The 26527-nt window shown below is 47.2% G+C and overlaps 1 protein-coding gene across 2 annotated transcripts in view; it reads left to right on the forward strand.

The window, feature by feature from the left end:
• The window catches only part of LOC129813621 (supervillin-like), a 77254-nt gene extending 54603 nt beyond the window's left edge, over positions 1-22651 (forward strand). For both annotated transcript variants that reach the window (XM_055865968.1, XM_055865967.1), the window contains 14 exons: positions 1293-1440; positions 5668-5813; positions 6065-6240; positions 6637-6784; positions 6955-7151; positions 7354-7588; positions 7802-7907; positions 8335-8542; positions 8818-8951; positions 9060-9215; positions 10583-10726; positions 12445-12566; positions 16608-16763; positions 20681-22651. In XM_055865968.1, coding sequence (XP_055721943.1) covers positions 1293-1440; positions 5668-5813; positions 6065-6240; positions 6637-6784; positions 6955-7151; positions 7354-7588; positions 7802-7907; positions 8335-8542; positions 8818-8951; positions 9060-9215; positions 10583-10726; positions 12445-12566; positions 16608-16763; positions 20681-20767 — 2163 coding nt within the window. In that variant the 3' untranslated portion in view covers positions 20768-22651. The remainder of the gene's footprint in view (positions 1-1292; positions 1441-5667; positions 5814-6064; positions 6241-6636; positions 6785-6954; positions 7152-7353; positions 7589-7801; positions 7908-8334; positions 8543-8817; positions 8952-9059; positions 9216-10582; positions 10727-12444; positions 12567-16607; positions 16764-20680) is intronic.
• The last annotated feature ends 3876 nt before the right edge of the window (positions 22652-26527 follow it).

The raw sequence follows: 26527 nt of genomic DNA on the forward strand, positions 1-26527 counted from the left end.
TAATGACTTTCAGGATTAAGAAAATGTCTTGTTTGATAATCCTATTCTGCTGGGGTTGGGCTAGATGGAATTGGTGATTTAAAAACTTTTGGGGCAGGCTGATGCTTATTAAGGCTGATGTTTAATGAATTATTTTGGATGGGATTTTTAAATGACTCCTTATGTTACTTTATAGCATGTCTCCTCAAAGAACCATATTGAAGTAGCCATAATGTCTTTGATAGGTGTTAGCTCTATGGGTCCTGGTCAAAAGTAATGCAGTTTATAGGTAACAGGGTGCTCTGGGCCCTGGTCAAAAGTAATGCAGTTTATAGGTAACAGGGTGCTCTGGGCCCTGGTCAAAAGTAATGCAGTTTATAGGTAACAGGGTGCTCTGGGCCCTGGTCAAAAGTAATACAGTTTATAGGGAATAGGGAGCCATTTAGGGGCTCAGTCACATACTGTTGAGATGTTCCGCTCTCTCATTGGAGCAGAGAGCTGTGCCATCTGTTCCTACAGCAGCTCTTATTCCCCATGGAAAGTGTCCTGTTTGTGTACAGTAGACTGCTTCAAACAGACTGTAGCTTGATTGGCCCAGGCTACTTAGCTTGATTGGCCCAGGCTACTTAGCTTGATTGGCCCAGGCTACTTAGCTTGATTGGCCCAGGCTACTTAGCTTGATTGGCCCAGGCTACTTAGCTTGATTGGCCCAGGCTACTTAGCTTGATTGGCCCAGGCTACTTAGCTTGATTGGCCCAGGCTACTTAGCTTGATTGGCCCAGGCTACTTAGCTTGATTGGCCCAGGCTACTTAGCTTGATTGGCCCAGGCTACTTAGCTTGATTGGCCCAGGCTACTTAGCTTGATTGGCCCAGGCTACTTAGCTTGATTGGCCCAGGCTACTTAGCTTGATTGGCCCAGGCTACTTAGCTTGATTGGCCCAGGCTACTTAGTTTTTCTCAGTCCTTGTATTTATTTCACTAGCTTTAGTATTTAACTGGTATCAACTGGGGTATCATTAGGAAGACATTGAACTACAGTATGGATACTAGACCTGTAAAGGTGAATGCTGACTCATTACAACGTACAGTACTGGTGGTAGAACACAACAAACAGGCTCTGACATTGTAACCTCCTACAACAATCAGTCTGGTAATTACGAGGCTGTTGACATTGGTCATTGCAAGTCAATCTAAAGCCAAATCCCCTTACAAGGCTGACACGATTTCTGTTCTACTGTATTTATGAAATTTGCCGTGTGTATTCCAGGTAGTGACATTTTCTCTGTGTTTGTGTGTATGTGTCGTACTGTAGGCCTCTGAGCTGGCCACGTGTATCCAGACTAAGAGCGACCTGGGCTGCAGAGCGAGCCAGATCCAGACCATTGAGGAGGGGGTCAACCCCCAGAACCATGCAGCCACAGAGTTCTGGAAGACCCTGAGAGGACAGCAGACCTACCAGTGTAAGTAGTGGTAGTAGTAGTAGCGGTGGTAGTAGTAGTAGCAGTAGCGGCGGCGGTAGTAGTAGCGGCGGCGGTAGTAGTGGCGGCGGCGGTAGTAGCGGCGGCGGTAGTAGTAGTAGTAGTAGTAGTAGTAGCAGCGGCAGTAGTAGCAGCGGCGGTAGTAGTAGTAGTAGTAGTAGCAGCGGCGGTAGTAGTAGTAGTAGCAGCGGCGGTGGTAGTAGTAGTAGTAGTAGTAGTAGCGGTAGTAGTAGTAGTAGCGGCGGTAGTAGTAGTAGTAGCGGCGGTAGTAGTAGTAGTAGCGGCGGTAGTAGTAGTAGTAGCGGCGGTAGTAGTAGTAGTAGCGGTAGTAGTAGTAGTAGCGGCGGTAGTAGTAGTAGTAGCGGCGGTAGTAGTAGTAGTAGCGGCGGTAGTAGTAGTAGTAGCGGCGGTAGTAGTAGTAGTAGCGGCGGTAGTAGTAGTAGCGGCGGTAGTAGTAGTAGCGGCGGTAGTAGTAGCGGCGGTAGTAGTAGTAGTAGTAGTGGCGGCGGTAGTAGTAGTAGCGGCGGTAGTAGTAGTGGCGGCGGTGGTGGTAGTAGTAGCGGCAGTAGTAGTAGCGGCGGTAGTAGTAGTAGCGGCGGTAGTAGTAGTAGTAGCAGCGGCGGTGGTAGTAGTAGTAGCAGCGGCGGTGGTAGTAGTAGTAGTAGTAGTAGTAGCGGTAGTAGTAGCGGTAGTAGTAGTAGTAGCGGCGGTAGTAGTAGTAGTAGCGGCGGTAGTAGTAGTAGTAGCGGCGGTAGTAGTAGTAGTAGCGGCGGTAGTAGTAGTAGTAGCGGCGGTAGTAGTAGTAGTAGCGGCGGTAGTAGTAGTAGTAGCGGCGGTAGTAGTAGCGGCGGTAGTAGTAGTAGTAGTAGCGGCGGTAGTAGTAGTAGTAGTAGCGGCGGTAGTAGTAGTAGTAGTAGTGGCGGCGGTAGTAGTAGTAGCGGCGGTAGTAGTAGTGGCGGCGGCGGTGGTAGTAGTAGCGGCGGTAGTAGTAGTAGCGGCGGTAGTAGTAGTGGCGGCGGTAGTAGTAGTGGCGGCGGTAGTAGTAGTAGCGGCGGTAGTAGTAGTAGCGGCGGTAGTAGTAGCAGCGGCGGTAGTAGTAGCAGCGGCGGCAGTAGTAGCGGCGGCAGTAGTAGCGGCGGTAGTAGTAGTAGTAGCGGCGGTAGTAGTAGTAGTAGCGGCGGTAGTAGTAGTAGTAGCGGCGGTAGTAGTAGTAGCGGCGGTAGTAGTAGTGGCGGCGGTAGTAGTAGTGGCGGCGGTAGTAGTAGTGGCGGCGGTAGTAGTAGCGGCGGCGGTAGTAGTAGCGGCGGTAGTAGTAGTAGCGGCGGTAGTAGTAGTAGTAGTAGTAGTAGCGGCGGTAGTAGTAGTAGTAGTAGTAGTAGCGGCGGTAGTAGTAGTAGCGGCGGTAGTAGTAGTGGCGGCGGTAGTAGTAGTAGCGGCAGTAGTAGTAGCGGCGGCGGTAGTAGTAGTAGCGGCGGCGGTAGTAGTAGTAGCGGCGGCGGTAGTAGTAGTAGCGGCGGCGGTAGTAGTAGTAGCGGCGGCGGTAGTAGTAGTAGTAGTAGCGGCGGTAGTAGTAGTAGCGGCGGTAGTAGTAGTAGTAGCGGCGGTAGTAGTAGTAGCGGCGGTAGTAGTAGTAGTAGTAGCGGCGGCAGTAGTAGTAGCGGCGGCGGTAGTAGTAGCGGCGGCGGTAGTAGTAGCGGCGGCGGTAGTAGTAGCGGCGGCGGTAGTAGTAGTAGCGGCGGCGGTAGTAGTAGTAGCGGCGGCGGTAGTAGTAGTAGCGGCGGCGGTAGTAGTAGTAGCGGCGGCGGTAGTAGTAGTAGCGGCGGCGGTAGTAGTAGTAGCGGCGGCGGTAGTAGTAGTAGCGGCGGCGGTAGTAGTAGTAGCGGCGGCGGTAGTAGTGGCGGCGGTAGTAGTAGTAGTAGCGGTAGTAGTAGCGGCGGTAGTAGTAGTAGCGGCGGTAGTAGTAGTAGTAGTAGCGGCGGTAGTAGTAGTAGTAGCGGCGGCGGTAGTAGTAGTAGCGGCGGCGGTAGTAGTAGTAGCGGCGGTAGTAGTAGTAGTAGTAGTAGCGGCGGTAGTAGTAGTAGTAGTGGTGGTGGTGGTGGTGGCGGCGGCGGTAGTGGCGGCGGCGGTAGCGGCGGCGGTGGCGGCGGCGGTAGCGGTGGCGGCGGTAGCGGTGGTGGTAGCGGCGGTGGTAGCGGCGGCGGCGGTAGTAGCGGCGGCGGCGGTAGTAGCGGCGGCGGTAGTGGCGGCGGCGGAAGTAGTAGTAGTGGCGGCGGTAGTAGTAGTAGTAGTAGTAGTGGCGGCGGTAGTAGTAGTGGCGGCGGTAGTAGTAGTAGTAGTAGTAGCGGCGGTGGTAGTAGTGGTGGCGGCGGTAGTAGTAGTAGCGGCGGTAGTAGTAGTAGCGGCGGTAGTAGCGGCGGTAGTAGTAGTAGCGGCGGTAGTAGTAGTGGCGGCGGTAGTAGTAGCGGTAGTAGTAGTAGCGGCGGTAGTAGTAGTGGTAGTGGTAGTGGTAGTAGTGGCGGCAGTAGTAGTAGTAGTAGCAGCGGTAGTAGTAGTGGCGGCGGTGGTAGTAGCGGCGGTAGTAGTAGTAGTAGTAGCGGCGGTAGTAGTAGTAGCGGCGGTAGTAGTAGTAGCGGCGGTAGTAGTAGTAGTGGCGGCGGTGGTAGTAGTAGTAGTAGTAGTAGTAGTAGTAGTAGTAGTGGCGGCGGTAGTAGTAGTAGTAGTAGTGGCGGCGGTAGTAGTAGTAGTAGCGGTAGTAGTAGTAGCGGCAGTAGTAGTGGCGGCGGTGGTAGTAGCGGCGGCGGCAGTAGTAGTAGTGGCGGCGGTGGTAGCGGCGGCGGCGGTAGTAGTAGTAGTAGTAGCGGCGGTGGTAGTAGCGGCGGTGGTAGTAGCGGCGGTGGTGGTAGCGGCGGTGGTGGTAGCGGCGGTGGTGGTAGCGGCGGCGGTGGTAGCGGCGGCGGTGGTAGCGGCGGCGGTGGTAGCGGCGGCGGTGGTAGTAGCGGCGGCGGTGGTAGTAGCGGCGGCGGTGGTAGTAGCGGCGGCGGTGGTAGTAGCGGTGGTGGTGGCGGCGGCGGTAGCGGCGGTAGCGGCGGTAGTGGCAGTGGCGGCGGTAGTAGTGGCGGCGGTAGTAGTAGTAGTGGCGGCGGTAGTAGTAGTGGCGGCGGTGGTAGTAGCGGCGGCGGTGGTAGTAGCGGTGGTGGTGGCGGCGGCGGTAGCGGCGGCGGCGGTAGCGGCGGCGGCGGTAGCGGCGGTAGTGGCAGTGGCGGCGGTAGTAGTGGCGGCGGTAGTAGTAGTAGTGGCGGCGGTAGTAGTAGTGGCGGCGGTAGTAGTAGTGGCGGCGGTAGTAGTAGTGGCGGCGGTAGTAGTAGTAGTAGTGGCGGCGGCGGTAGTAGTGGCGGCGGCGGTAGTAGTAGTGGCGGCGGTAGTAGTAGTGGCGGCGGCGGTAGTAGTAGTGGCGGCGGCGGTAGTAGTAGTGGCGGCGGCGGTAGTAGTAGTAGTGGCGGCGGCGGTAGTAGTGGTGGCGGCGGCGGTAGTAGTGGTGGCGGCGGCGGTAGTAGTGGTGGCGGCGGCGGTAGTAGTGGTGGCGGCGGCGGTAGTAGTGGTGGCGGCGGCGGTAGTAGTGGTGGCGGCGGCGGTAGTAGTGGTGGCGGCGGCGGTAGTAGTGGTGGCGGCGGCGGTAGTGGTGGCGGCGGCGGTAGTGGTGGCGGCGGCGGTAGTAGTGGTGGCGGCGGCGGTAGTAGCGGCGGCGGTAGTAGCGGTAGTAGCGGCGGCGGTAGTAGTAGCGGCGGCGGTAGTAGTAGCGGCGGCGGTAGTAGTAGCGGCGGCGGTAGTAGTGGCGGCGGTAGTAGTAGTAGCGGCGGTAGTGGTAGCGGTAGTAGCGGTAGTAGTAGCGGTAGTAGCGGTAGCAGTGGTAGTAGTAGCGGTAGTAGCAGCATGGATGTGTCTCAATTCTCAACCCTTCTCCGGAATTGTTGCACTTGCACACTTCCTGTCATTGATCTAAACGCATTAGTGGAATCACTGGCTGGAGGGAGTTTCCACCATTTGTTAAATCATGACGGCAAGTGTGCACACTTTGGTAAATGGGTGGAGAATTGGGACTTTGTTCATTTAAAAGATTTAGCTACATGTAATCTGAAGCCTTTATTTTCATGTTTTATGCCACCGTTGTAGATTATTCTTGATATTTTCGGTGTGTGTGTCCTCATACAGCCGCGGGGCCACTGGAGGAAGATGAGCTGTTTGAGAGCGCCATCGTGGAGACGAACTGTATCTTCCGTCTGCTTGATGATAAACTGATTCCCGATGATGATCAGTGGGGGAAGGTTCCACGCAGCACACTACTGGAATCCAAAGAGGTAACTGACTGGACTCATCAGGAACCACATATAGCAGACAACTCATAGTAGGAGAGCTGATCTAAGATCAGTTTAGCCTTTTTAGATCACAATGATTAAGATTATATGGACAGGAGAGGACCTGATCCTAGGTCAGCACTAGGACTAGCAGCTGATCCTATTCTGTGATGTCTGATACATATTATGGCCCCTGGTCCACAGGGTGTGTATTATTTTGGTCCCGTATCTCCACTGTGTGCCCCCCCTTGCAGGTGCTGGTGTTTGACTTTGGCAGTGAGGTGTATGTCTGGCATGGTAAGGAAGTGACTCTGGCCCAGAGGAAAGTAGCCTTCCAGCTGGCCAAACACCTGTGGAACGGAACCTTTGACTACACCTGCTGTGACATCAATCCTCTGGACCCTGGAGGATGTAACGCATGCATACCCTGGTAGGCTACCAACGCGCACACACACACACCCATCAACGGACCAACACACTCAACAACACACACACACACACACACACACACACACACACACACACACATCAATGGACCTTCACCAAACCACACACGCACACACACACACACACACACACACCAACACATACACACACACACACACATCAACGGACCTTCACTAAACCACACACACCAACACACGCTCCAATGCGCACACACACCAACGCACGCACCAACACACACACACACACACACTCTTTCTCCACCACTCGGTCAAATCATCCCTCAGGGACAGTTTGTCCTAGAGGGGTTTATAGCGTCTATAGGTCCTGTGCTAAAGTCTGCTCTCACTTTCTCTTACTGTGTGTGTGTGTGTGTCCACAGGAAGGGCCAGGGGCGTCCTGACTGGGCCATATTCGGCAGGCTGACACAGCACAATGAGACAATCCTGTTCAAAGAGAAGTTTCTGGACTGGACAGACACTAAGAAACCACAACCAAAGAATAGCAACCAACAAGTCACTGAGCAGAAGGTATATCCTCTTGACTCTATCTCTCTTTTTCTCTTTTTCTCGCTCTCTCTTTCCATCTCTCTTCCTTTTACACATATTTCGTTATCTGTTATGTTTTCATCAGACCCCATGACCCTAGAGTTTTCTGAATGATTTTCTCTCTCTCTCTCCCCCTCCCTCTCCACCCCCAGGATTTGCCAGGGTGCGTGTGCAGGCCGTATGATGCAGCGTTGATGCTTCCTGTACTCCAGACAGCTGTCAGCACGGTGTTGGATGGGATGAACGTGGGCCGAGGCCACGGCTCTGTAGAAGGAGAGGACAGGATGAGGACTCTAGAGATCACCACAGTGTCTGTAGATGTCTGGCACATCCTGGAGTTTGACTACAGGTCATTATCTCCCCCTTTTACTAAGGTTGCAACATTCTGGAAACTTTCTCAAAATTCCTGGAATCAGGAAGTCCTCCAACAGGGGTTTCTGGGAAGCATGTGCATTTTGGGAAAGTAACCAGACCTCTACAACCCTTCCCGTACGGAGTGCTGTAGAAATCCAATGAATTATTTGTAACTATTTGTATTGTTCTTATCCCAGCCGGCTGCCCCAGCAGAGTATAGGCCAGTTCCATGAGGGAGACGCGTACGTTGTGAAGTGGAAGTACACGGTGAGCGCAGCAGTTGGGAGGAGGCAGAACCCGGAGCTGAGGAGCGCGGGCCCAGTGAAAGAACAGTGCTGCTACTTCTTCTGGCAGGGACGGAACTCCACCGTGAGAGAGAAAGGAACGTCAGCACTGACGACAGTGGAGCTGGAGGAGGAGAGAGGGGCCCAGGCACGTGTCGACCCTAAATACTAAGCCTGTGTCTTAAATAGCACCCTATTCCCTATACAGTGCACTACCAGACCAGAGTGCACTATATAGGGAACAGGGTGTTTGAGGTGCAGCCTAATTCCATGTATACACGCATCTACTGTCACTGATCTGAGAGCAGCCTTAGATGCAAATGTCATGTATGAGCCGTGTCCCTGTCGCTGTCCCCAACAGGTCCAGGTACAGCAGGGGAAGGAGCCTCCTTGTTTCCTGCAGTGTTTCAACGGGGGGATGATTATACACGGTGGGAAGAGAGAGGAGGAAGAGGAGAACACGCAGAGTAAGGAAGGATCTAGCCCATCTTCTGTACCAGTGGTGGCTGGTGTTACTTTTTAAATCAGAAGACCGGCTCATTCTATTGATTGGAATGGAATTAATGGAAGTTCCCATTGAGTTTCATCCCGTTCCATTCATCCCGTTCCATCCATTCCATTCATCCCGTTCCATTCATTCCGTTCCAGCTGTCACTATGACCTGTCCTTCCCTCAGCTGCCCCCGCTGGTATCTGTGATCAGGACAGTAGTGCGTACGAGTGCGTTCCTGAGCGACTACATTGCTGATGCATACCAGATATTACAACACCTGGATAGGTGTTTTACATCAGCTAACCACATTATAGCAATCTGGTGCCCGACGCAACAGTCGAGCAAGGGAACACGACCTGTGTGTGTGTCACACTGACCACGCGCCTCTTTATCTTCTTCTAGCTGAGTGGCGTCTGTACTGCGTGCGGGGGGAGGTCCCTGTAGAGGGACACCTACTGGAGGTGGTCAGTCACTGCAGCAGCCTTCGCTCCAGGAGCTCCATGATCCTCGTCAACGTCAACAAGGCCCTCATTTACCTGTGGCACGGCTGCAAGGCCCAGCAACACACACGGCTGGTGGGCCTCACCGCAGCTCAGAGGATCAAAGAACAGTGAGTCTGCTTCTCAAATGGCTCCCTGTTGCCTAAATAGTGCACTACTTTTGACCAGGGACTAGTCATCTTTCCTGACTATGTACTATGCTGACCAGGAAAAACTCTTGTGTAATACGGTATACCTCTGTGCCAACTGGCACCCTATTCCCTATATAATGCACTACTTTTGACCAGGGCCCATAGGGCTGTAGTCTAAAGTAGTGCACTATATGGGGAATAGGGTGCCATTTGGGACGGCCGGTATAATGTGACGCATGGCTGCTGTCTTTTAGATGTCCGTTGGAGGCTGGGCTCCACAGCAGCAGTAAGGTGACCATTACAGAGTGTGACGAGGGATCAGAGCCCACGGGATTCTGGGATGCTGTAGGGATTAAAGACCGGAAAGCCTACGATTGTATGCTGCAAGGTATAGTACAGTTACACACACACACTGAAATAACACTTAACAATATGGCAAACTGATTATCCGGGTTTAGGTACATGTTAACACTGAGCATGAATTTTCTTGTATTAGATCCGGGTAAATTCAACTTCACCCCTCGGCTGTTCAAGCTGAGCAGTTCTTCAGGGCAGTTTGTGGCTACAGAGTTCTTCCACCCCTCCAGAGCTCCAGACATGGTCAGCTCTCTGCCCTTCCTACAGGAGGACCTGTACCTCGCCTCCCAGCCTGGTGAGTCCTATTATACCATAGTAATACATTACATCTGTAAAGACCTGTACCTCGCCTCCCAGCCTGGTGAGTCCTATTATACCATAGTAATACATTACATCTGTAAAGACATGTACCGCGCCTCCCAGCCTGGTGAGTCCTATTATACCATAGTATTACATTACATCTGTAAAGACCTGTACCTCGCCTCCCAGCCTGGTGAGTCCTATTATACCATAGTATTACATTACATCTGTAAAGACCTGTACCTCGCCTCCCAGCCTGGTGAGTCCTATTATACCATAGTATTACATTACATCTGTAAAGACCTGTACCTCGCCTCCCAGCCTGGTGAGTCCTATTATACCATAGTAATACATTACATCTGTAAAGACCTGTACCGCGCCTCCCAGCCTGGTGAGTCCTATTATACCATAGTAATACATTACATCTGTAAAGACCTGTACCTCGCCTCCCAGCCTGGTGAGTCCTATTATACCATAGTAATACTTTACATCTGTAAAGACCTGTACCGCGCCTCCCAGCCTGGTGAGTCCTATTATACCATAGTAATACATTACATCTGTAAAGACCTGTACCGCGCCTCCCAGCCTGGTGAGTCCTATTATACCATAGTAATACTTTACATCTGTAAAGACCTGTACCGCGCCTCCCAGCCTGGTGAGTCCTATTATACCATAGTAATACATTACATCTGTAAAGACCTGTACCGCGCCTCCCAGCCTGGTGAGTCCTATTATACCATAGTAATACATTACATCTGTAAAGACCTGTACCGCGTCTCCCAGCCTGGTGAGTCCTATTATACCATAGTAATACATTACATCTGTAAAGACCTGTACCGCGTCTCCCAGCCTGGTGAGTCCTATTATACCATAGTAATACATTACATCTGTAAAGACCTGTACCGCGTCTCCCAGCCTGGTGAGTCCTATTATACCATAGTAATACTTTACATCTGTAAAAGACCTGTACCACGCCTCCCAGCCTGGTGAGTCCTATTATACCATAGTAATACATTACATCTGTAAAGACCTGTACCGCGTCTCCCAGCCTGGTGAGTCCTATTATACCATAGTAATACATTACATCTGTAAAGACCTGTACCACGCCTCCCAGCCTGGTGAGTCCTATTATACCATAGTAATACATTACATCTGTAAAGACCTGTACCGCGTCTCCCAGCCTGGTGAGTCCTATTATACCATAGTAATACTTTACATCTGTAAAAGACCTGTACCACGCCTCCCAGCCTGGTGAGTGTATAAGCCTCTCTGCTTGGCACTCAGCAATAAGGAGATGTCCTGTCTGTTGGAATGTCGGTGTACAAAATGGCTGCTCTGACATAACTTCCTCTTCCTCTATAGCTCTGTTCCTGGTGGATAACTTCCATGAGGTGTACCTGTGGCAGGGCTGGTGGCCGCAGGACAGCGAGAACCCCGGTTCCACCAGGATAAGATGGGACATGGACAGGAAGTGTGCCATGGAAACGGTGCTGCAGTACTGCAAAGGTAGGATACCTGATGATGTTAACAAATCAAAGTTTATTTGTCACGTGCGCCGAATACAACAGGTGTAGTAGACCTTACAGTGAAATGCCGAATACAACAGGTGTAGTAGACCTTACAGTGAAATGCTTACTTACAGGCTCTAACCAATGGTGCGGGGAAAAATAAAACATTAAAAAGACATTTGAAAAAAGAGAAGCAAGGCTATATACAGACACCTGTTAGTCAGGCTTATTGAGGTAGTATGTACATGTAGGTATCGTTAAAGTGACTGCATATATGATGAACAGAGTAGCAAGGCTATATACAGACACCTGTTAGTCTGGCTTATTGAGGTAGTATGTACATGTAGATATGGTTAAAGTGACTATGCACATATGATGAACAGAGAGTAGCAAGGCTATATACAGACACCTGTTAGTCTGGCTTATTGAGGTAGTATGTACATGTAGGTATGGTTAAAGTGACTATGCATATATGATGAACAGAGAGTAGCAAGGCTATATACAGACACCTGTTAGTCTGGCTTATTGAGGTAGTATGTACATGTAGGTATGGTTAAAGTGACTATGCATATATGATGAACAGAGAGTAGCAAGGCTATATACAGACACCTGTTAGTCTGGCTTATTGAGGTAGTATGTACATGTAGGTATGGTTAAAGTGACTATGCATATATGATGAACAGAGAGTAGCAAGGCTATATACAGACACCTGTTAGTCTGGCTTATTGAGGTAGTATGTACATGTAGGTATGGTTAAAGTGACTATGCATATATGATGAACAGAGAGTAGCAAGGCTATATACAGACACCTGTTAGTCTGGCTTATTGAGGTAGTATGTACATGTAGGTATGGTTAAAGTGACTATGCATATATGATGAACAGAGAGTAGCAAGGCTATATACAGACACCTGTTAGTCTGGCTTATTGAGGTAGTATGTACATGTAGGTATGGTTAAAGTGACTATGCATATATGATGAACAGAGAGTAGCAGTAGCGTAAAAAGAGAGGTTGGTGGGTGGTGGGACACAATGCAGATAGCCTGGTTAGCCAATGTGCGGGAGCAGTGGTTGGTCGGCCCAATTTAGATAGTATGTACATGAATGTATAGTTAAAGTGACTAGGCATATAAGATAAACAGACAGTAGCAGCAGCATCATCTCTGGTCTCAGTTAACATAAGGTGCTTGATGTTACATCTTAAAGACTTTGAACCTTTCACCCGCAGACCTTTTCACTTAGGGCATGTCTCTAGTTAGGATTTGAACCTTTCACCCGCAGACCTTTTCACTAAGGGCATGTCTCTAGTTAGGATTTGAACCTTTCACCCGCAGACCTTTTCACTAAGGGCATGTCTCTAGTTAGGATTTGAACCTTTCACCCGCAGACCTTTTCACTAAGGGCATGTCTCTAGTTAGGATTTGAACCTTTCACCCGCAGACCTTTTCACTAAGGGCATGTCTCTAGTTAGGATTTGAACCTTTCACCCGCAGACCTTTTCACTAAGGGCATGTCTCTAGTTAGGATTTGAACCTTTCACCCGCAGACCTTTTCACTAAGGGCATGTCTCTAGTTAGGATTTGAACCTTTCACCCGCAGACCTTTTCACTAAGGGCATGTCTCTAGTTAGGATTTGAACCTTTCACCCGCAGACCTTTTCACTAAGGGCATGTCTCTAGTTAGGATTTGTTGCTAAACGTGCTGACTTCCTCCCGCAGAGAATAATGAGAAGAAGCCTCAGAAGTCATATCTGATCCATGCTGGTCTGGAGCCTCTCACCTTCACCAACGTGTTCCCAAGCTGGGAGCACAGAGAGGACATTGCAGAGATCACTGAGAGGGTGAGTTATTCACGACACCGACCTGCCAACCCTTATATACACACACACACACACTCTGACCATAAGGGAGAGTTGGATAAGTTGAGACATGTTTTACATCCAGCACCACTACGTCAAGGGAAACATAGATATCTTTCTAACAGAGATATCTACACTGAACAAAAATATATCTTTCTAACAGAGATATCTACACTGAACAAAAATATATCTTTCTAACAGAGATATCTACACTGAACAAAAATATATCTTTCTAACAGAGATATCTACACTGAACAAAAATATATCTTTCTAACAGAGATATCTATACTGAACAAAAATATATCTTTCTAACAGAGATATCTATACTGAACAAAAATATATCTTTCTAACAGAGATATCTATACTGAACAAAAATATATCTTTCTAACAGAGATATCTACACTGAACAAAAATATAAACGCAACATGTAAAGTGTTGGTTTTATGAGCTGAAATAAAGATCCCAGAAATATTTCATATGCATGTGAAGCTTATTTCTCTCATTGTGTGTACAAATTTGTTTACATCCCTGTTAGTGAGCATTTCTCCTTTGCCAAGATAATCCATCCACCTGACAGCTGAGGCATATCAAGAAGATGATTAAACAGCAGGATTATTACACAGGTGCACTTTGTGCTGGGAACAATAAAACGTCCCTCTAAAATGTACAGTTTTGTCACACAACACAATGCCACAGACAGGGGCGCCACCAGGGATGTGGGGCCCCATGAATAGATATCACATTGGGCCCCACCATCACAGGCCACACCAAACCTGTGCAATTACTGTAACCATACCTCCAGAACCCAATCGACCCATTCAAATCTTTAAATAACTCTACCTTTGCAGGCTTGCGACTCTCTTGTAGTCCAATATTTACTGTACGATTTTAACTGACAGTGAGCTGTGAAATATATAACACTGTGCAGACGTTCATGCAACATTCTGCATACAGTGGAATTCACTATTTGATGCAAGACTGATACCCTCTGTAAAAGACGGCCTTTAGCACATTTCTTATAGTCTAAATGTCATTTTAATGGTAAATTCTTGAATGGAAAATTCTCTTAACATTAATGAATAACTTAAATATAATTTAAATATACATTAACCTCTTTAATTAAATTAACATGATCATCTATAGAATATAACAAACAAAATAATAAAATCAGCAGCAGATTTTTGAACTAAGTACACACACCAACTAGAAAATAAGCAGCTGTTGAAATGGAAAACAAATGGAAATGAAAAGGACTGATGGTGGCGCTAGAGGAAAGGTCAAGAGGTCACTAAATCAATAGGTAACTTCCACTTGGTCTTGATTGTACGCAACAAATTTTATGACAAACCAGCCATTACTTTGAGATCTATCTTGTTCGCAGTCTGTTCTTAGTCTTGTTCTCAGCCTGTGGGCATGTGTGTAGTGATCCAATATCCATCGTCATGCCATTTAACAGTTATCACTGGCCCTTGATCAGCTTTACTCACCAAGAGCCCAGCGCTGAGCCTTCTTGCTAGCGAAGTCACTAATCAAGTCCAGCTTTCTAGCTAACTGACTTCCAATAGACAGCATGGCAAGACTGCACAGCCTGTCCTGGGTCATAGTGGACCTCATAGTTTTTTTTGTTTTCTGCAAGCTCTCTCGCCACCAGCAGCAGTCACAGGCAGTGTGGAAAATATATGTAAAGCAATGCACACTTCTCCGAAAATGCTTTGCAGCTGCATTGTACAAATTGCATTCAGGAGACCGAGGGAACAAGTTAGGGGGGAAAGTGGCAGCATATACAGTGTTCAGGTGTCTTACTTCATAATGAAACTCAGGTGTAAGATCTCTGGAATACTTCATGATCAGTGGTTGGCACACAGAAGGGACTCCATCCTCACTAATCTGCAACACTTTCAGAACAGCAGAAAAGTGTTCTACAATTTTTGCAGTGGTGTGGAACCTAGTGTCCATAGCAGTAAAAAAACACTGTTCCGAAACACCTTTGCTGCTGAGATTCTTCCTGACTGGAGAATCATTGCAGTACCTGCAATTATGCCAACTGACATGTCATTCAACACTCCCAGTTGGGAATAGGGCTGGTTCAGGGGTAGTAGGGCTGGTTCAGGGGTATGGGGATGAGGAGACAGGGCTGCTGAGTCTGAAGCTGCATCTGTTGGGCCTGGTACCAGGCAGGGGCAGGGACAACTGATATGTAGTATGAATAGCTTGCTAAAAGTTTGCCTGCATTGATTAAATGTCGGCTAAAAGAGCCTACACCAGCCCACACGGCGACACCAGCCCACACGGCGACACCAGCCCACACGGCTACAGTGCATTTTGTTACTTTACAGCCTTATTCTAAAATAGATTAAATTGTTTTTTCCACCATCAATCTACACATAACACACCATAATGACAAAGCAAAAACAGGTTTTTACTTTTGGCAGCAAATACAGCATTGAGTCTTCTTGGGTATGACGCTACCAATCAAATCAAATTTATTTATATAGCCCTTAGATCAGCTGATATCTCAAAGTGCTGTACAGAAATGCAGGTGTAGAAGCTTGGCACACCTGTATTTGGGGAGTTTCTTCCATTCTTCTCTGCAGATCCTCTCAAGCTCTGTCAGGTTGGATGGGGAGCGTTGCACAGCTAGTTTCAAGTCTTTTCAGAGAAGTTTGATCGGGTTCAAGTCCGGGCTCTGGCTGGGCCACTCAAGGACATTCAGAGACTTGTCCCGAAGCCACTCCTACGTTGTCTTTGCTGTGTGCTTAGTCGTTGTCCTGTTGGAAGGTGACCCTTCACCCCAGTCTGAGGTCCTGAGAGCTCTGGAGCAGGTTTTCATCAAGGATCTCTCTGTAGTTTGCTCCGTTCATCTTTTCCTCGATCCTGACTAGTCTCCCAGTCCCTGCTGCTGAAAAACATCTCCACAGCATGATGCTGCCACCACCATGCTTCACCATATTGATGGTGCCAGGTTTCCTCCAGACGTGGCACTTGACATTCAGGCTAAAGAGTTCAATCTTGGTTTCATCAGACCAGAGAATCTTGTTTCTTTAGGTGCCTTCTGTCAAACTCCAAGCGGGTTGTCATGTGCCTTTTACTGAAGTGTGGCTTCCATCTGGTCACTCTACCATAAAGGCCTGATTGGTGGAATGCTGCAGAGATGGTTGTCCTTCTGGAAGTTTCTCCCATCTCCACAGAGTCACCGACAGAGCACCCAGTGTTCCTTTCGAGTTCTTGGTCACCTCCCTGACCAAGGCCCTTCTCCCCCGATTGCTCAGTTTGGCCGGGCGGCCAGCACTAGGAAGTATCTTGGTGGTTCCAAACTTCTTCCGTTTAAGAATAATGGAGGCCACTGAGATCTTGGACCTTCAATGCTGCAGACATATTTTTGGGACCCTTCCCCAGATCTGTGCCTTGACACAATCCTGTCTCGGAGCTTTACGGCCAATTCCTTCGACCTCATGGCTTGGTTTTTCCTCTGACATGCAATGTCAACTGTGGGACCTTATAGACATGTGTGTGCCTTTCCAAATCATCTACAATCAATTGAATTTACCACAGGTGGACTCCAATCAAGTTGTAGAAACATCTCAAGGATGATCAATGGAAACAGGATGCACCTGAGCTCAATTTCGAGTCTCATAGCAAAGTGTCTGAATACTTATGCAAATAAGGTATTTCTGTTTTTTAAATGTTTTATAAATTTGCAAACATTTCTAAAAACCTGTTTTGTCATTATGGGGTATTGTGTGTAGATTGCTTAGGATTTTTTTTTTAAAGTTATTTTTAGATTAAGGCTGTAACATAACAAAATGTGGAAAAAGTCAAGGGGTCTGAATACTTTCCGAAGGCACTGAATGTGTATGTGACCAATTAAAATGTGATTTGATTTATTAACTCACACAGCTACACACACATTAACCGTACTACACACACACACACACACACACCCACATGACCGGTTGAAATATACAGTACTCTTATCCTCCTTTTTGGGACTATTTGAGTTGATTGTCTCTCTGTGTGTGTCAGGAGGTGGAGGTGTGTAACCAGATCATCCTGGTGGAAGATGTGCTGGCCAGGCTGTGCCAGAACACCTATCCCCTGGCTGAGCTGTTGGCACGCCCACTTCCTGAGGGCGTCGACCCCCTCCGTCTGGAGCTCTACCTATCAGACCAGGACTTTGAGGTGAGACCACACCCCCTGATCAATGACCATTCAGTTCTAACACACCCTGTGAGAATAGGATACCTTGATTTCAGGTTTCCTAGACCAATGTTAGGCCTGGTCCTGGACTAAAAGCACTTTCAATGGAGAATCAATTTCTTAAAAGCACTACTCTTCTCTCTCTCTCTCTCTCTCCCACCATTCAACAAGAGAGGCCATCTCCCTCCCTGTGTGTTTATCTCTATTTACAGAATTCAACACATACACAGAGCACACAAACACACCGGGCACACACTGAGGGAGGACAGAGTGGGGTCCAATGTCGGAGCTCTCTCTGTGTACTCAAGAAATTAGTTTTCTCTCCCTGGGCGTCAGCTCCACTCCCCACACAGTCTGACCAATGAGGATAGAAGGCCAGAGAGATGCTTGGCCAATAAGAGAGAGACCAGGGGCTGTATGCATAATGCATCTCAGAGTGCTGATCTAGGATCAGTTTGACATTTTAGATCACAATGAATAACGACAGGGAAGACATGATCCTGGATCAGCAGACCTACTCTGAGATGGTTGATACCTACAGGCCCTAATGTCATTGATGTGATTCTCTTACCATCATTACTTTACGCTCCCTGGCTATTGATGTAACATGTACGCTGGGAGTCAGGAAGCAGGTGCAGAAGGTGAGTTAAATAAAGAAACGATGCAGACGAACGAACATGAGAGGCGTACAGAACGTGAGAGAAAACAATACTACCTAATGACTGACTGTCAACTGAGGGCTAAATAAAAGGGGGAGTAATCACGGAGGAAATGACGACCAGGTGTGCTTAATGATGGGGAACAGGTGTGTGTGTGTGTGTGTGTGTATTAATAGTTGTCAGGGCAGGTGGTTACCGGTGACGTCGAGCGACAGAGGGAGGAAGCAGGAATAGGCGTGACAATTGACGTCTAGTAGCACTGTAATAAACTGTGACTAATACCCAGGATCTGGAGCTCAAGCTAACTCCTCTTACCTTTCAGGCTGGGTTCTAGGGGATTCAGATAAGGTGAGTTGTTTGGACTGAGGACCATGATGAATGATCTGACTGTTCTTCCTCAAGGATACAACATCCTCACTGAGCTGACTCCCTCCTCTCTTCCTCTGGGTTGTCCTGCTTGCCCCTCTCTCTCTCTCTACCTGTGCCCCTCCGCTCCTCCACACCTCCACCCCACCACCTGTCTTTTCTTTCTCCACAGCGATGAGGAACACTGTGGATCACTTCTGTCTTTTTGGCATGGACTCCCAAATCAAATGCATTCATATAGCCCTTACATCAGCTGATATCTCAAAGTGCTGTACAGAAACCCAGCCTAAAACCCCAAACAGCAAGAAATGCAGGTGTAGAAGCACTGTGGCTAGGAAAAACTCCCTGGAAAGGCCATAACCTAGGAAGAAACCTAGAGAGAAACCAGGCTATGAGGGGTGGCCAGTCCTCTGGCTGTGCCGGGTGGAGATTATAACAGAACATGGCAAGATGTTCATAAATGACCAGCATGGTCAAATAATAATAATCACAGTAGTTGTCGAGGGTGCAGCAAGTCAGCACCTCATAAGTAAATGTCAGTTGGCTTTTCATAGCCGATCATTAAGAGTATCTCTACCGCTCCTGCTGTCTCTAGAGAGTTGAAAACAGCAGGTCTGGGACAGGTAGCATGTGGTGAACAGGTCAGGGTTCCGCAGGCAGAACAGTTGAAACTGGAGCAGCAGCACGGCCAGGTGGACTGGAGACAGCAAGGAGTCATCATGCCAGATGGTCCTAGGGCTCAGGTCCTCCGAGAGAGAAAGAAAGAGAGAGCATACTTAAATTCACACAGGACACCGGATAAGGCAGGAGAAGTACTCCAGATACAACAAACTGACCCTAGCCCCCTGACACATAAACTACTGCAGCATAGATACTGGAGGCTGAGACAGGAGGGGTCAGGAGACACTGTGGCCCCATCCGATGATACCCCCGGACAGGGCCAAACAGGAAGGATATAACACCACCCACTTTGCCAAAGCACAGCCCCCACACCACTAGAGGGATATCTTCAACCACCAACTTACCATCCTGAGACAAGGCTGAGTATAGCCCACAAAGATCTCCGCCACGGCACAATCCAAGGGGGAGAGCGTCAACCCAGACAGGAAGATCACGTCAGTGACTCAACCCACTCAAGTGACGCACCCCTCCTAGGGACGGCATGAAAGAGCACCAGTAAGCCAATGACTCAGCCCCTGTAATAGGGTTAGAGGCAGAGAATCCCAGTGGAGAGAGGGGTACCGGCCAGGCAGAGACAACAAGGGCGGTTCATTGCTCCAGAGCCTTTCCATTCACCTTCACACTCCTGGGCCAGACTACACTCAATCATATGACCCCCTGAAGAGATGAGACTTCAGTAAAGACTTAAAGGTTGAGACCGAGTCTGCGTCTCTCACATGGGTAGGCAGACCATTCCATAAAAATGGAGCTCTATAGGAGAAAGCCCTGCCTCCAGCTGTTTGCTTAGAAATTCTAGGGACAATTAGGAGGCCTGCATCTTGTGACCATAGCGTACGTGTAGGTATGTACGGCAGAACCAAATCGGAAAGATAGGTAGGAGCAAGCCCATGTAATGCTTTGTAGGTTAGCAGTAAAACCTTAATCAGCCCTTGCCTTAACAGGAAGCCAGTGTAGGGAGGCTAGCACTGGAGTAATATGATCACATTTTTTGGTTCTAGTCAGTGCTAAATATGGCTGCTAGAATCCTAACTGAAGTTTATTTAGTGCTTTATCCGGGTAGCCGGAAAGTAGAGCATTGCAATAGTCTAACCTAGAAGTAACATGGATACATTTTTCTGCATCATTTTTGGACAGAAAGTTTATGATTTTTGCAATGTTACGTAGATGGAAAAAAGCTGTCCTTGAAACAGTCTTGATATGTTCGTCACGAGAGATCAGGGTCCAGAGTAACGCCGAGGTCCTTCAGTTTTATTTGAGACTACTTTACAACCATCAAGATGAATTGTCAGATTCAACAGAAGATCTCTTTGTTTCTTGGGACCTAGAACAAGCATCTCTGTTTTGTCTGAGTTTAAAAGTAGAAAGTTTGCAGCCATCCACTTCCTTATGTCTGAAACACAGGCTTCTAGCGAGGGCAATTTTGGGGCTTCACCATGTTTCATTGAAATGTACAGCCCGTGTGTCATCCGCATAGCAGTGAAAGTTAACATTATGTTTTCGAATGACATCCCCAAGAGGTAAAATATATAGTGCAAACAATAGTGGTCCTAAAACGGAACCTTGAGAAACACCGAAATGTACAGTTGATTTGTCAGAGGTCAAACCATGCACAGAGACAAACTGATATCTTTCCGACAGATAAGATCTAAACCAGGCCAGAACTTGTCCGTGTAGACCAATTTGGGTTTCCAATCTCTCCAAAAGAATGTGGTGATCGACGGTATCAAAGGCAGCACTAAGGTCTAGGAGCACGAGGACAGATGCAGAGCCTCGGTCTGACGCCATTAAAGGATAGCTTGCAGCACAGCTATCCTCGCCGTAAGGCGATCGTTTTCCTGTATATTATGAGTACAGCGACTGCAATTAGAAGGCATCATGTTAATGTTACTACTTAGCTTCGGCTGTTGGAGGTCCTGACGAACCATGTCCAGATAAAACGTCCAGAGTGAAAAAGTTGAATGAAAAAAAGTTGAGTGAGGGGGAAAAAGTAAAAAAATAAATGGTAATTATATATAACTACTTCTGTGTAAACAGTATTTCACTTTGAACTTGGAACTCTGGTGGGATCACAAACTGATTGTAAAACATGACGGTTCACTATTTGACATTGTCTGAACTCAAAACTGCAATGTTAAAATGTACCACCTCACTCCATCTCTCATTGTATTATTTGATTATCTTCTCCCCGTGCAGAAAGCGTTGGACATGAAGAGAGAGGAGTACGAAGGATTACCAGGGTGGAAGCAAGTCAACTTAAAGAAGGCTAAAGGACTGTTTTAGTGTGAGTTAACCTGACGATGGTTGTGGAGAGAAGAAGAAATTCAACAACTCTTGGGGGACAGTGGAAGTTGATCAAATGCTTCTTTATTGTAAGACCAACGTGTTTTGGCCTGCGTTTTGGCCTGCGTTTTGCCATTCATCAGGTTGGTTGTGAAGAGAAGAGGACACAGAGACCAATGTAGGCCACCAGGCGGTGTTACCCATCCAGCCCTTCCCAGCGGTGTGACTGAACATCGCTGGTAGCTGGCAGCACTTTAAATCGGAGGATGTGATCATTGTTTGGGTGGAATGGAATCAATGGAACCGTATCAAACACATGGGTTTTCAGAAGTTTGATAAAAATTTCATTCACTCCGTTCCAGCCATTTTTACGTGCGTCCTCCCCTCACCAGCCTCTTCTGCTGAACACACTCTCAGGGACGATAAGTGGGAGAAGAGGACAGAGGCTGGGTTGGGATCTGCTACGGTGTGCTAGCCTCATGTAGCATCATGTTTTTTACCTTTTAATTATGTAACTATGTAGGAAAATGAAAATCCTGCTTAGCACATTTTCTCAGTGGCTTATCAGGAACTGTACAAGCAGGACCTGCTCTTTCTCTCTGTGTCTCTCTCTCTCTCTCTCTCTGTGTCTCTCTCTCTCTCTCTCTCTGTCTCTCTGTCTCTCTGTCTCTCTGTCTCTCTGTCTCTCTGTCTCTCTGTCTCTCTGTCTCTCTGTCTCTCTGTCTCTCTGTCTCTCTGTCTCTCTGTCTCTCTGTCTCTCTGTCTCTCTGTCTCTCTGTCTCTGTCTCTGTGTCTGTGTCTGTCTCTGTGTCTGTGTCTGTCTCTGTGTCTGTGTCTGTCTCTCTCTGTCTCTCTCTGTCTCATACTGTACTACTGTGTATGTAGACACTGTGCTGTAAGTTTCCTAGAAGCACTTGCTATGTCACCACTCCTGCCATGTGAGTTGAAGAGGACTGTCAGCAACTCTGGGAGGTCAGTGGAAGTTGTTAAAAATGCTGCTTTATTGTTTAAAATAAACTTATTTGAAACGGCCCGTAGCCTTCATCAGGGTTTTACACACAGAAAAATGAAGATGGCCGACAGAACTCTATACCATGGACATCATCAGACACACCGCTGTGGTCTCTGGCTTTGTGGTGTTTGTGAAGTCTTTCATAGAATGTGTATTTACAGATTCATAAAGTATTCATACCCCATGACTTATTCCACATTTTGTTGTGCCTGAATTCATAATGTATAAAATAGATACTGTTCTCACCCATCCACACACAATACCATTGATTTCAAATGAAATGCAGAAATACACCCCTGAGAATACTTTGTAGTGGCACCTTTTGCAGCTTTAAAAAAATATATGTTTGTAAACATTTTGAAATAAATCATTTCACTTTGACATTATGGGGTATTGTGTGTAGGCCAGGGACCAAAAAATCTAAATTCAATCCATTTTAAATTCAGGCTGTAACACAACAAAATGTGGAAAAAGTCCAGGGGCTGAATACTTTCTGTAGGCAATGTACGTCAATGTATGTAAAAATGTATTCAACTTGAAAGTTCTGTGTAATATCTGTCTGTAGGAACTTTTTTTTTTTTTTTTCTTGTCTACGATATCTCAATAGGTGATAACATGCCAAGTATGTACCTTTTGATTCAAATTCTCTGGTATGGTACCTGGGCTGTCATAATGATGTCTAAGCTTCACAGGTACCTGAGAAATGTCAACGGTTGTATTTTTAAAGGCATGGAATTCTTCATGGGGGGAAAAAAGTGATATATGTGAATGTATAGTGCCTTGCGTTTGTGTACAGTTTGTATACAGAAATTGTAATCTGTGTTTTCAAAGACTTTAGTCAATAAACAAAATTGAAAATCCCAAAATCCAAATAGATGTTAGTGTGTTTCTTTTGATACACAGTCAGTGAATCACAATTGTATTTTCTTGACTCTTCAAATCCTCGTCTCCTTTATCGAAGCACATTCAAATAGATCTGAGGTTTTTCCCCTCGGTCCTTCTCCAATGTGCTTTAAGAAAGAGGCAAGGAGAGGATGCGACAAATCAAGGAAATACAATTAAGATTCACAGTGTTGGATCTGATTGAATCGAGCCCTAAAACTTCCTTGACTTTGTAACAGTTTGTCTTATGCCCAGCAGGTGGTGCTCTTTGTCCTCAGAACGTTCAGTGGAGTTCTCGTAAGAGGCATGTATACATTGGCAAAGTAAACTCAGCAAACAAAGAAATGTCCCTTTTTCAGGACTGTCTTTCAAAGATAATTCATAAAAATCTAAGCTTCACAGATCTTCATTGTAAAGGGTTTAAACACTGTTTCCCATGCTTGTTCAATGAACCATAAACAAATAATGAACATTCACCTGTGGAACGGTCATTAAGACACTTACAGATGGTAGGCAATTACGGTCACAGTTATGAAAACTTAGAACACTGAAGAGGCCTTTCTACTGACTCTGGAAAAACACCAAAAGAAAGATTCCCAGGGTCCCTGCTCGTCTGCATGAATGTGCCTTAGGCATGCTGCAAGGAGGCCTAAGGACTGAGGACTGCAGATGTGGCCAGGGCAATAAATTGCTATGTCCATACTGTGAGACGCCTAAGACAGCGCTACAGGATGGACAGCTGATCGTCCTCGCAGTGGCAGACCACGTGTAACAACACCTGCACAGGATCGATACATCCGAACATCACACCTGCGGGACAGGTACAGGATGGCAACGTTTACATTTACATTTAAGTCATTTAGCAGACGCTCTTATCCAGAGCAACAACTGCCCGAGTTATACCAAGATCGCACAATCCCTCCATCAGTGCTCAGACTGTCCGCAATAGGCTGATAGTCTGGACTGAGGGCTTGTAGGCCTGTCGTAAGGCAGGTCCTCACCAGACATCACCGGCAACAACGTTGCCTAACCCGCCGTCACTGGACCAAACAGGACTGGAAAAAAGTGCTCTTCACTTGTCTCACCAGGGGTGATGGTCGGATTCGCGTTTATCGTCGAAGGAATGAGCGTTACACCGAGGCCTGTACCCTGGAGCGGGATCGATTTCCAGGTCGAGGGTCCGTCATGGTCTGGGGCGGTGTGTCACAGCATCATCGGACTGAGCTTGTTGTCATCTAAACGCTATGCGTTACAGGGAAGACATCCTCCTCCCTCATGTGGTACCCTTCCTGCAGGCTCATCCTGACATGACCCTCTAGCATGACAATGCCACCAGCCATACTGGTTGTTCTGTGTGTGATTTCCTGCAAATCAGGAATTTCAGTGTTCTGCCATGGCCAGCGAAGAGCCCGGATCTCAATCCCATTGAGCACGTCTGGGACCTGTTGGATTGGAGGGTGAGGGCTAGGGCCATTCCCCCCAGAAATGTTCATTAACTTGCAGGTGCCTTGGTGGAAGAGTGGGGTAACATCTCACAGCAAGAACTGGCTAATCTCCATGAGGAGATGATGCACTGCAGTACTTAATGCAGCTGGTGACCACACCAGATACTGTTACTTTTGATTTTGACCCCCCTTTGTTCAGGTACACATTATTCCATTTCTTGTTCAGTTTGTCTCAGTTGTTGAATCTTGTTCATACAAATATTTACACATGTTAAGTTTGCTGAAAATAAACGCAGTTGACAGTGACAGGACATTTCCTTATTTTTCCCCTTTTTCTCCCCAATTGTTACTATCTTGTCTCATCGCTACAACTCCCGTACGGGCTCGGGAGAGATGAAGGTCGAGAGCCATGCGTCCGCCGAAACACAACCCAACCAAGCCGCACTGCTTCTTAACACAGTGAGCATCCAACCTGGAAGCCAGCCGCACCAATGTGTCGGCGGAAACACCGTACACCTAGCGACCTGGTCAGCATGCACTGTGCCCGGCCAGCCACAGGAGTCGCTAGTGCGCGATAAAACAAGGATAACCCTACCGGCCAAACCCTCCCTAACCTGGACGACGCTAGGCCAATTGTGCGTCGCCCCATGGACCTCCCGGTCGCGGCCGTCTGCGACACAGCCTGGGCTCGAACCCAGAGTTTCTGGTGGCACATCTGGCACAGCTAGCACTGCGATGCAGTGCCTTAGACCACTGCGCCACCTGGGAGGTCTGATGTTTCTTTTTTTGCTCAGTTTATATGTAGGATTACTATGAGAAATATTATTTCCTTAGTCACTGCTGTGTAGTTCTAAGATGTGAAGAACTAGTTGTTGTGAATTGAAGTGTTAACATATTTTCTACCTAGCAACTAATCTGCTGTATTCTGATTTGGTCAGATGTTGGTTAATTGTTGGGAGAGAACAGGAAGTAACGATCGTCTGTTGGAGTGGACCAAAGCACAGCGTGGTAAGTGTTCATGATTTATTAATAAAACAGAACACTAAATAAAACAACAAAGAGAACGAACAAAACCGAAACAGTTCTGTCAGGTGCAGAAACAGAAAACAACTACCCACAAAACACAGGTGGGAAAAGGCTGCCTAAGTATGGTTCTCAATCAGAGACAACGATAGACAGCTGCCTCTGATTGAGAACCACACCCGGCCAAAACCAAAGAAATACAAAACATAGAAAATGAACATAGAATGCCCACCCAAATCACACCCTAACCAAACCAAAATAGAGACATAAAAAGATCTCTACGGTCAGGGCGTGACAGAAGTAGTTGAGTTGATGCATGGCTGTGAATTTGTTCAGCGCATCATTAAATCTGTGAAAGAGTAGGCGTTCCCCAATCATCTCTATCCAGTGTTTTGTCCGGTTCCCCTGCTCAGACATTGCATGCATCAACCAATGGTTGTGTGTTTTGTACAGGTGTGTGTGTGTGTTTTGTACAGGTGTGTGTGTGTGTTTTGTACAGGTGTGTGTGTGTTGTACACGTGCGTGTGTGTGTGTTGTACACGGGGTTGTTGTACATATGAGATGGGTATAGTAAAAATATGTAAACATTATTAAAGTGACTTGTGTTCCATTATTGAAGTGGCCAGTGATTTCAAGTCTATGTATATAGGGCAACAGCCTCTAAGGTGCAGGGTTAAGTAACTGTGCAGAAGCTGCCTAGTGATGGCTATTTAACAGTCTGATGGCCTTGAGATAGAAGCTGTTTTTCAGTCTCTCGGTCCCAGCTGTACCAGTACTGACCTTGCCATCATATGTTATTGGTCACATACACAAGGTTAGCAGATGTTATTGGTCACATACACATGGTTATCAGATGTTATTGGTCACATACACAAGGTTAGCAGATGTTATTGGTCACATACACATGGTTATCAGATGTTATTGGTCACATACACATGGTTAACAGATGTTATTGGTCACATACACAAGGTTAACAGATGTTATTGGTCACATACACAAGGTTAACAGATGTTATTGGTCACATACACAAGGTTAACAGATGTTATTGGTCACATACACAAGGTTAACAGATGTTATTGGTCACATACACATGGTTAACAGATGTTATTGGTCACATACACATGGTTAGCAGATGTTATTGGTCACATACACATGGTTAGCAGATGTTATTGGTCACATACACATGGTTAGCAGATGTTATTGGTCACATACACATGGTTAACAGATGTTATTGGTCACATACACAAGGTTAGCAGATGCTAATGCGAGTGTAGCGAAATGCTTCTGCTTTTAGTTCCGACAGTGCAGTAATATCTAACAAGTAATCTAACAATTTCACAACAACTACCTTATACACACAAGTGTAAAGGAATGAATAAGAATATGTACATATAAATA

The sequence above is a fragment of the Salvelinus fontinalis genome, chromosome 17 (genome assembly GCF_029448725.1).
Source record: "Salvelinus fontinalis isolate EN_2023a chromosome 17, ASM2944872v1, whole genome shotgun sequence".
Classification (NCBI taxonomy): domain Eukaryota; kingdom Metazoa; phylum Chordata; class Actinopteri; order Salmoniformes; family Salmonidae; genus Salvelinus; species Salvelinus fontinalis.